Source organism: Podarcis vaucheri (genome assembly GCF_965113315.1).
Source record: "Podarcis vaucheri genome assembly, chromosome: 9".
Lineage (NCBI taxonomy): Eukaryota > Metazoa > Chordata > Lepidosauria > Squamata > Lacertidae > Podarcis > Podarcis vaucheri.
The window spans coordinates 32,119,629-32,131,598 of record NC_138767.1 but is presented as its reverse complement, the minus strand read 5'-3'; the positions used below and the strand labels follow the sequence as shown (position 1 = coordinate 32,131,598).

Sequence of the window (11,970 nt, the reverse complement as noted above, 5' to 3'; positions counted from 1 at the left end):
TAAATGCAACTCTTTATGACAGGAAACAAATCACGCTTTAGCTGCCTTCAAATCATTAGTGTAAATGATTAGCAGACCCATGCAAAACTTTTGATTGTTCTTACAGTACTCATCATATAATAATGAATGACATTTTTAACAGTAGGGACAGGTGACTATTATCAGTGACTTTAGTCAGATGATCGGCCTATTGATGGATCAATATTAAGAAACTCCTTAATTTTGTCATAAAGGACCAACACCAAGGCACCGCCTGTCCCACGAAGTACATTTGAAAACGCTCCCCGAAAAAAGGCATTTAATCCTTCCTGGTTGTATATCTTGAAAAAGCAGTCAATGGTTCCTTTGTACTGACGTTCAGCCTCTCCACTCTGTGTTAAAATAATTTTAAACAAAGACAGATGATTGGAAAATGTACGTGCTTACTATGTGGCAAGGGTCTAATCTGGCATTTGGTATTTTTATAATTTTCAGTTTAGGGTCTGATATATAGTATTAGGCATTTTTGTAATTATAAGTCTAGAAACACCTCTCACTAATTTTATCTCTGTTTCAATATAAGAACCTTAATGAGTAAATGCTTCCCTGATGTAGTTCTCTGCAGCTAAATTTAGCAAGTCTGTGATCTTCTTGTGATGTTTCTTTTAAGCTTCAGAGTTAAACAAGGTCATGTCATTCCTCAGGGTGTTTTGAAGCATGCTGATTCTTGGATAATGTCTGAAGCATATTTTTGGAACATTGTTCTTCACTGCCTTTTCGCTGAACTTCACATGGTTCCCCACCCCCATCACCAAGTACCAATCTAGAAGTGTTTAGATTTCCCCAAAGTTGGTAGTATGGTTTTTTTGATAGATATTTTAAAAAAATGTGTTTGCATCAAAATGTTTACACTGGAGAATCTAATTTTCTTAATCTATTTTTTAAGATAGATATTTATATTGAGACAGTCAAATAGTATTCTATATAAATCTGTAAGATATAAAAAATTAATTTCTCTTGCTTCCAAATTGGCATACTTCCTTTTCAAAAGTCTCTAATGTTGAAAAAAAAAAATCCAGAAGGAAGATTACATAAAATTACATAAGTTGTTTCTCTTTTTGCAAATAAAACAGCTGTCAGGCAGACCCACATTGCTGAAGTACACAGACCTTCAAGAAAGCACACGACAGAGCTTGCATTCTTTGCACCACAGGGTGACAACAGGATGGTTACTGCCCCCTTACCAGCAACAGGAGAAGAATAAAAATAAATGTATTTCTCTTAACACAGAGACACACACTGCTGCTTCAAAATTAAACCATGAAAAAGCATAATCACCTGGTTTGCTCAGCACATCAACAGCCAAATACGTGTTTCTGACTAGCCAGCTGGGCAACCACACAAATCTGTGGTCAAAATGTAGGGTCCGAATGTAGGGTCCACATACCCAGGGAAATGCTCCCCCCCCCACCTGAGAGGGACCTGGTGATAGCGCTTGTTATATGTGATATGCTATGCTGTGCAATTAGCTGATTGATAAAAATGGCTGCAGGAGCCTCTGCAAATGCAAATTGAAGGATGTCAGTTGGGGGACAGGAGAAGAGTGTAGCTTTGAATTTTTTTTATATTTCCCCTCCTAGAATTCCCCCCAGGACTCTACCCTTCTAGATAGGCCTCCTGTGCTTAGACACCAGCAAGTATATGTTGTTTACCTGCATCATCATGCGTCTTCTGACAGTGTCAAAGGGGTATGACAGTATGCCAGAAAATACAGTCACAGCTTGAGCTATTGCAAAAGATACGACAAATGGCGTTTCTTTTGGATTTGGCAACATTCCCTAAGAAGAGAAAAGAGAAATAAGAATTCACTGGGGTATCTTGAGAATCTAAATGGAAAAAAAGATGCTGTCAAATCATTATATTGCTTCAGAATTTCCTAAGTGCATTGTATTTTGAATGGATTATTTTACATGGTCAGTGTAGTTGGAAACATATTCTTTTCTCCTTTTGTTTTACACTTTACACATGGCAAACAAGCCAAATGATTTTTTTTGGGGGGGAGGGGGCAAATAACATATATTAAGATTGCAACTTAAGCACATTTAACTTGTGCGATTGCAGCTTTACATGCTTCGCAGCTGGCCAGCTGATATCACACAAATTAAAAGTTAAAGTAAGCTCTCAGGCTTGCTTACTGGGCTTTGGGAAAGTCTCAAGTGGGCTCTGGGAGGCTCCTGCAAGATCTCTCGCAGTCCACACGAGACTGTCCTGGTTAGCATCTCTTAGAGCTTAAAAGCAGTTTCTGTAGCAGGAAATCACAAGAGATTTACTTCTAAATAAAAATGCACAGGATTCATCTGTGAGGCACATTAATTAACTAAATAGTATAAATGTTTTATCTATACATATGAGCATCCCCATGTCCAATGAATACACTGAGATCTTGATTGCAAGGGCTGCCCAATTTAACAGTCAACTTGCTTTCTCATTTTAAATCAACAGGGCAGCCATTGTGAGCAAAGGAGCATCATATTGCATCAGACCTTTGGGCTTCAGGAACCAATTAGTAAATTGGGAAGAATAAATGTGTAGAAATAATTAGCTTTAAAACAAGTGTTATCATCAACCATTAGGTAACCACAGAGCTCCTCCGGATCATGTAGTAGATTTATTAAATTTATAAAATAATAACAAACTAAAGGAATACAAACCAAATTGGGCATGTCTTTTTATTTTTAAGTCTTAGCTGTTTCTGCAATAGGATTAATAATATCTTAGCTGATAGGATAAATACTGTAAAATGCATCCATAATAAAGGTGACAAATAATCCTTTTTTTTTAATGGGAAAGGGTGAGTTTGATCAGAAAACTTACTTTTATGGTGTCATAACATCCAAAATAGGATGCCCGATATACAATGATCCCCTGTACTGAAACACCAAATCCTTGATATAGGCCGGTAATGCCATCTTTTTTTGCAATTTTACCAATACAATCAGCAAGTCCTTTGAACTGTCGCTCTTCCATACCTAAAATGAAAGAGGAAATAACATAACTAGGGGAGCACTTTAGCTCTAAGAATTCCCCACAATGAACAGGGGAACTATTACTATTAATTCACTTTTTAATCCTGTCCTTCTTCCCAAAGGAGCCTAGGGAGCCATATAAGGAGCCATACAACAGGTAAAACATCATGGAAAACATATTTTTCAAAATAAATACAGCTGCTGAAAATCTACTACCCATCACATACTAAACAGTTGGGTTGAACCCCCCCCCCCCCAGGTTACATGAAAATGATGTTAATGGAGGGAACAAATGCCTATTTCTAGGAAGGGAGCTCCATAAACTGGGGCACCACCACAAAGAAGGCAGAAACACAAACTGCCAGTCTCAGCACACAACCCTTAAAATATGAAGATGAAGCTCTTACCTTTTCCAATGTCAGCACCTAACCGGGTCCGTGCAAAGTCTAATGGATATACCACACACAATGAAGTTGCTCCAGCTGCTCCACCAGAAGCCAGATTTGAAACAAACCACCTCCAGAACTGAAAAGGAAAAACTGCTGAGTTCAAAAACAGGGCTTGTAACAATCCTCCATTTTATTTTATTTTATTACAAATACCTGAAGCAATGGTGCGATGACACAAGCCTGAAATAACTGGGGTTTTTTGTATTCCCAATGGCGACACTTGAATAAATCAACAGTGTTCTATGGAACTTAGATTTGATGGCAACATTTTAGTTGAGGGAATTCAAAATGAAGTTTCCTCTTGCAAATTCCCATGAGAAAAATCCACAACTTGCGTTGCAAAGGGCGCACCAAACTCAAGACTTGGTGGCAAAACTTGGCTTGTGTGTAAAACAAATTTTAGACAACCTGAGGCTCTTTCCCAAAATCCATCCCAACACAAATTGTGCCATGAAAATTGAGTAACAAAGGAACTTCAAAGGGAGGCAGAAAGATGAAACCAGTGAATTATAATTCATCAAGAGGTTCAGTGTAGTCTCAAACCTGTAGTTTGAAGCAGGACAAAGTTGTTGTTTTTTAATTATTGCACTCATGATAATTGGTTTACCAAAGCCAGGATGTCTGTGTTACCCTCAACAGTTGTATGAATGACCAGATTGAATTATGCAATTATCACTGTCACCGTACTTACTGCATTTCATTTACCTGTGACCACAATTGTTTACCTTCTCCCCTTCCCCATGTGTGTGTGTATCTATTTATACACACATACGTAACTCAGTTTAACACTTCATTCATCTGATGAAGTAGACTGTGGTCCATAAAGGCTTCTGCCATAATAGAATATTTAGTACAGTATTTATGGTGCCACAAGTTATTTTTTAATAACTAGGTTAAGGCTGTGTTTTGAAGTAGAAGATTTTTTTTGTTTACATTTTGGGGGAAGGTTGAGTGGTAGTCAACTGAGTTTTATCAGAGTAGACCTATTAATATTAATGGGCCTAATTTAAACAGGTCTACCCTTAACTTAGGGGGACGCGGGTGGCGCTGTGGGTAAAAGCCTCAGCGGCTAGGGCTTGCCGATCGAAAGGTCGGCAGTTCGAATCCCTGCCGGGTGAGCTCCCGTCGTTCGGTCCCAGCTCCTGCCCACCTAGCAGTTCGAAAGCACCCCCGGGTGCAAGTAGATAAATAGGGACCGCTTACTAGCGGGAAGGTAAACGGCGTTTCCGTGTGCTGCGCTGGCTCGCCAGATGCCGCTTAGTCATGCTGGCCACGTGACCTGGAAGTGTCTCCGGACAGCGCTGGCCCCCGGCCTCTTAAGTGAGATGGGTGCACAACCCTAGAGTCTGTCAAGACTGGCCCGTACGGCCAGGGGTACCTTTACCTTTACCCTTAACTTAGTTAAATATGACCCAGAATCTTTTGGTACTGGCATTTAGAACTTTACAGTTTCAATAGGAGTTATTACACAACTAACTTAAGCTAGATGTTGAAACTATTTATTTGAAAATATCAGTATGATAATATAAAAAATCAAAAAGACTTTTACTCTTTGGAGCATTTATATCACAAAGTATGTCAAGATGTATTTCATGTTCTTTCAGAGTAAGAGCTTTAAAACTGAAATGGCTTACATATGAATACTGACAGAAAATGAGCATGCAATGCAAGGTATTAAATCCAAATGCAGAGTATTTGTAAATGGTCATTAAGCATGAAATAGTACCAGGTGCTTTAGACAGTAAGTTTCTGGCAATGCAGAAGGCACTGGGAGGAAAGAAAATGAACCAGCTTGTTAGAAAAAAGCCCTTTAAAATCCCATTACAATATCAAACAAAGATTACAGAGCAATAAAAGATGTCCCCAAAATACATATACAGTGGTACCTCGGGTTAAGTACTTAATTCGTTCCAGAGGTCCGTACTTAACTTGAAACTGTTCTTAATCTGAAGCACCACTTTAGCTAATGGGGCCTCCTGCTGCTGCCGCGCCGCTGGAGCACGATTTCTGTTCTCATCCTGAAGCAAAGTTCTTAACCTGAAGCACTATTTCTGGGTTAGCAGAGTCTGTAACCTGAAGCGTATGTAACCTGAAGCGTATGTAACCCGAGGTACCACTGTATAGTATATTATATGCCCTTTTGTGTTGCTGAGGTGATTGTATGTTATTCGATCCCCCTTCTCAAACTGTGGAACGTTAGGGCTGATTCACAATGACCGCTCTCCACATCCAATGGAGGGCACCCTTAGGGTGCCTGTGTGAACCCCCCTCGATCCGACGTAACTCCGGCAGAGCACTCCTGCACCGCCTCTCCAAGTCGCAAACCTTGAGCTTCCTACCAAACCTCAGTTTAAAGTATCTATCGCAAATGGGGAGGCATAGCCAGGGAAGCGGATCTAGTGGGGTTGGGTCCCCTCTTTAAGCTGATTCACAAAATCCCCGTCACTTGGGATCAATTCACACATTTATTTTGCTCCATAAGAAATACTCCCAGGAATGCACATGGGAAAGATATGAATCAGAAACAGACAGCGGTAATTTCCACAGCTGCAACAGTGCCTAAAAATTCTGTGTAAAGTACAATGTCACCTCACACTTTACTTTGATGTTGAAATCACGGCCTCACACATTACTGTGCATGAGTGGGTTTTTTGGGGGGAGGGGACAGCAGCCCAAACAAATATCTGAACTAGTCCTGTTGCTGAATGTGTGAACTGTTTCCACTGATTTTTCTTTCCCCCCGAATATATACTTATAGAGCTTGATTTGCAATGGCACTTTCACATGCACAAATTTTCATGTTGTGCTGCAGTCACAGAGTGATGAACAACAGTGATGTGTAAACCTGCCCTTAAAGACTGCCTTTTCAGTATTTCTTTCGAAGGAAGCAGCTCTGCACTCTGATGGTGTCCTTTGAAAATACATGCATCCACCTTTACAGATCAAAAAAGCATAGCTGGGGAACAGTCAGTACCATCAGTGCTATTAACAGAAAACCATTTCCAAACTGCTGATTTACGCCTCTGCATACCATGCAACTGGTCAAGTCAAACAGGTTTGGAGAGCTCCAGGAAGAAGTGAGAGGATTGCTTGCTCCACTTACTAAGAGCAATTGCTTTTTTTATTTTGGCTTAAAGTACCAGCCGGACTTTTTTTTTTTAAGGCCTAATTCAGATAAAGAATGTCTTTGTAAATAGCATGATACTGAGCTTCAAGTAGGAACATCCTACACCAATAAGCTCATTCTTCAGAGTACAGACTTGCATTGCTCAAATAGCACCATTCACAAACAAGAGGAGCTATCAGCAGGCTTCAGTGAACTCCAAGGTTTGCAGAAGTACAAGCAAAAATCACAGTAAAAACTCTAAGATGTAGCCCCAAAATATCCCAGTGAGGACTGAGCATGCACAGTAACTTTGGGGCACTGGCCTACTTGTAGGGAGGAGAGCAGGAATGAAGTATCCTGGAAAAGAGTTGGCAGTAACCCTGAACATTTTATTACAAAGTCCCACTTGTCACATATAGTGGGCATTAATATTGTTCACGCAATTACTCATATTTGTTAGCTTTTTTCCTTAAATACAAATCCCAATGCCTCTTTTATACACCACCTATTGAACTGTACTGTATACTATTAATAATTCAAAAAGATATCCCAATTTCTTCATGTTTGGCCCAAGCAAAATGGTTTTGGACACATCAGCAATAAACAAAATGTTAGACCACATTTACCTGTTTATCTTTATCCACTCCAGCCATGAAAATCTGCTTGTATTTGTCCTTAAAAGCAAAGTTTAGGGCTTGAGTTGGGAAGTACCGGATAACATTGGCAAGATTGCCACGCCAGAAGCTGGCAAATCCTACAGACAGAAGATTAAAAAATGTACAGTTGACATGATCTTAAATTGTTTCTGTTGTATAACTACATGTTTATGTGTACTGAACTTGGACCTATTAATATGTTTGAAATGGTACTTGTGGAATAAGTGAATATAAGTGAATCCATAGAGAGTTCAATGTGCAGTGGTCATCCAATTCTTTCACCTCAAATCTAGCTTCCCTATAATTATGTACAACTGTCTCAGTACTGATTTTTTAAAAAGCAGAGAGAGATGCAAACAGTGGAAAAAACGGAAGCTCAGATCATCGATAGCAGTAAGCTGGATGCTATTAATCCTTTAAAGAGCCAGAGTTAGCAAATAAACAGCAGGAAATAGAAAGCACACTGTGATGGTAAGGTAAAGGTATAGGTAAAGGGACCCCTGACCATTAGGTCCAGTAATGGCCGACTCTGGGGTTGCGGTGCTCATCTTCCTTTATTGGCCAAGGGAGCTGGCGTAGAGCTTCTGGGTCATGTGGCCAGCATGACTAAGCCGCTTCTGCTGAGCCAGAGCAGCGCACGGAAATGCCGTTTACCTTCCCGCCAGAGCGGTACCTATCTATCTACTTGCACTTTGACATGCTTTTGAACTGCTGGGTTGGCAGGAGCTGGGACCGAGCAACGAGAGCTCACCCCGTCGCAGGGATTCGAACCGCCGACCTTCTGATTAGCAAGTCCTGGGCTCTGTGGTTTAACCCACAGCGCCACCCATGTGATGGTAAAGCATGCTAAATCTGTATGTTTGATCACCATCAAATATACAACCTAGTCTTAGTAAAATAGTACTGTACTGTACAAATGTTTTTTAGGTTATGTTTTCACCACCAGAGGGGGTGCTAAACCCATTTTAATAAGGAGTGGTGGACTTGGTTTTGCAGTACATTGGAGGCATACATGCATAAATTTTAAATAACCAGAATTAGCCAAACAAAAATTATTTTAGACATTCTGACCACTGTGCTCTTCAGGCTCAGGTGATCTTGCTAAGACTCAGGTGATGCAGTGTATTAGTGCCTTACTAAGTGAAAACTAGATCAACAAAAGGAATTATTTTGGAGGAAGAGTTTTGCTGAGAGCTGGGGAAAGTGAAGGCAAAACTAGGCTTTGAGGAAGATCTGAAGAGGCAAAAGAAAGGGAGATAGGCAGACTTGAATTAAACTACATATGTATTTCAAGAGGAAATACCACATAAAAAGAGCAGCATTTGAGAACAGGAAAAATCGAACAAAGGGACAAATGGAAATGTTGAGGACCCCAGAAGCCAAGGTCTCAATGCAGGAATGTAAAGAGAGCTGAAAAGGAGCATGAAGCCAAACAATACGAAAGCTTGTGGGCACCAGTTAACTGGAAGGGGGAGAAGGAGGAAGAATTATTGGAAAGATCTGAGAATCTTGGTTAAGTCAAAGAGGGCAATTTTACAGGATGAGTTTAGATCAGTGGAAAATGAGTTTAACATGCAAGTAAGAGCTGTTCAAGACAAAAAGTAGTCAAAGGATGGAAAAGTGTTGCATCTGCAGGCACCAAGGTAAATAATGGCAATCAGTAATGGGCACTCTATATATTCTGATGGAAAACAAGGCTTCTGTAAACATTCAGTACGATGAAAGATCTTTACTGTTGTGACCACTGCAGTTGAGTACAAGTTGTAAGGAGAGGGCTTATACTGCAGGACCAAATATTTAAATTTAAAGTGATAAGGAAAGTATTGCTTCCAAGATCAGTGGCTGTCAAGACAGGAGTGCAAAAGATAGTTATGAAAAAAGTTAAAACTAATGTTTTTGCTAATAAGAGCAAGCAGGGCATGTTTCCTGTTTTATTCAGTAGCTTGGCAGACCATAAATGAAGGGCATACTTTCAACATTTGATGAAGAATAGTAGATAATTATGTTCATTTTTGTGTTCATATTTTATTAAAGTTATGTAACTGAATGACATGGAAAATAAAAGTCTGAGCAGTTGGTAATCCATATTTCATTCAACTTATAGAACAAATTTTAGCTTGCGCCCAACATTTAATATGACAACCTTCAATCTGTAGTGTTTAAACGAAGACAACGAAGGCATTCATTCTCAGAAGAACATCTTCTATCATGTAAAATAACTCTAAAACGGGAACCAAATGTTTCAAGTTAAATGCACAAAGGTATCACAGTTTGAGAGTCATCAAGCCATGGTAAGAACTGCCAATTGTTTTGAAATATCTTCAAGATACATATTCCTTTACTAGGTCCAAAAGCTCACTTCACTTTTAGGGATAACACATTTGTATTGTCCTATTTCACCTTACTACCCAAACACTAGCAGCCTAGTTCTACACAGATTGGTCTGGTATGTCCTGTGGAGTTCAGTAAAACATTTCTTAATAAAAAGTGGTTTAGAACTGCAGCTAAAATGCTCAGAATCTTTGTTTCATGATGTGGGCTCCAAATAAGCCAGGCTAAATATTTTGCTGGTAAAACAGACACTGAAGACACGCTAAACTACAGATTTAGTGCACATTAACACTATATACACATAGCAAGGAAACAGATCCCATGCCTATTGAATTAAAGGTATATGGAGGTACTTGGAACTAGTTGTTTAGTGGACTTGTAGTTTTAGATTTGCTACTTTCCTAATCAAATCAGCACTGTAGTGGAATCCATAAACACAAAGAACTGCTTACACTGACAATTGTAATTTAAAAATACAAAACACCCTTAGAATTCAGCATAAATAGAGTAGCTGCACAAAAATACATGGCACAGGTCAGTGTACAATGTTATAATAATTATTTGGAGAAAGATAACCACCTATGAGATCTTCAACTATTATTCCAGGCAGTCAAATTAAGTTTCTATCCTACGCAATGACCTGGGAGTAAGTCCCACTGAACTCAGTGGGGCTTAGCTCCAAGCAGACATATCTAGGATCAGGCTGCACGTGTGGTGCAGTGGGAGTCTTGTATTTCTGTTGGAGTATATATTACAGAAGTAGGAGTATATATTATGTTGGAGTATATATTATGAAGTAGGAGTATATATTACAGAAGAAATCCTTGCTTGCTGGGTGAATATATTCCGTTAGCTGAAATGTGAGCATGCTGTATTAATTTTGCATGTGTAGATAGGTCAGTATGAATTAGGGAAACCTGGCGCGGTGGAAGCAGCCGGAAGGTGATGGGAGTTGTACAATAGGGGGGAAAGGACGTTAAAAGGATATTATGCGCTATGTACTCTGGAGTGTGCAACTGTTTGGTCAGAATGAAAACAATATAGGAATATGGAAGTGAGGCCTCATTGGAAGCACACAGCCCTTAAGGAAAGATTGGAAAAATGTAAAAGCTGCAATATTGCCTTGGAGAAACGAAACACACACACACACACACACACACACACACACACACACACACACACACACAATTCAGAGTATTAGTAATAAGTATTTGTTTTGTGCTAGGTATTCAGCGAACTTAATAGCACATTTTCCCACAATCTTTACAACCACCGCAAAAGGTAGGCCAGAATTATTAGCCTCTTATTGCAGCTGGTGAGGGGGCTTGGCACAACAGAATTGCCACTTATTTTGTTCACAGTTGAGGCACGATTTAAACAAGGGGCAAACGTTTGTGGCTCTCACACCACGCCAATCCTTCGAGGAGGGCCTATTTGTTGAGGAAGACGTACCTTGCTCCCGAGGGATGCGCACAAAACAGTCTATCATGCCTTTGTACTGCTGGTCAACCCGGATCTGCTTGGACGAGCCCTGGACCTGCAGCAGCAGTTTCACGCGCTCAATGGGCGCTACTGCCGTCTTGGAGATAGCTGCCGCCACCCCGCCTATCATGAGGTCTTTCCCGAAAGAGACAGGGTCGAAAAACTGCTGCCCCTCTGCGGCCAGCATGTTGTCGAATGGGTGGGCACAGGGGGTTGGGTGGAAATGGAAGCCCCAAGTGGCATCCCCCAGCACCAGGCAACACTTCTAACTGCCACTGCTCAGGAAGAGCCAATGGAGTCCCCCTCCCCCAACCGGATCAGAAGCATGCATTCTCAAGCCACATGACCCGGCAGCGCCCAATCACGAGAGCCTCTCTTCCTGGGCATCCCTTCTCCAAGAAGATTCTGGGCCTCCTGGAGTTGGAGGTTAGCAAGGGCCTAGCATTATGAGCAAGGAATAGGAACCTCTGCTAGCAAGGGCCTAGAAACCAGCAAAGCAAGCACCGGGAGAGGGGCATTGCCTGAATCACAGTGATGGGCTCATCCGAACGCAGTTTCTCCAACCAAAGGTTAATAGGTGTTCAAGCTCTGTCTGCCAAGCAAAAAAACAAAAGTTTGGCTGGCAAGATATCCCACGAGGGCTCGTGGAATGCATTTTAGGACTAAAATATTTCAGACTGGCTTTTAAAGGCAGCAGCACCGTTACTCTAGGGCCTGACTCAGTCAATTCCCATTTAATCCAGCATTTCTTGCTGCATTTCTTAGAATAATAATAATAATAATAATAATAATAATAATTTATTATTTATACCCCGCCCATCTGCCTGGGCCTCCCCAGCCACTCTGGGCGGCTTCCATAAAAACCAAAAAAACACTAAAATATCACACGTTAAAAACTTCCCTGAACAGGGCTGCCTTAAGATGTCTCCTGAATGTCAGGT

General features: G+C 40.6%; 1 protein-coding gene across 1 annotated transcript; it reads right to left on the bottom strand.

Moving 5' to 3' along the window:
* SLC25A31 (solute carrier family 25 member 31) lies at positions 1–11,341 on the bottom strand. The gene is made up of 6 exons (XM_082237800.1): positions 11,000–11,341; positions 7,187–7,314; positions 3,413–3,530; positions 2,854–3,008; positions 1,692–1,817; positions 1–371 (listed from the first exon to the last, which is right to left on the bottom strand). Exons 1-6 carry the CDS (start codon positions 11,214–11,216, stop codon positions 171–173), a joined length of 945 nt encoding a protein of 314 aa, XP_082093926.1. The 5' UTR covers positions 11,217–11,341; the 3' UTR covers positions 1–170.
* Between the last annotated feature and the right edge of the window lie 629 nt (positions 11,342–11,970).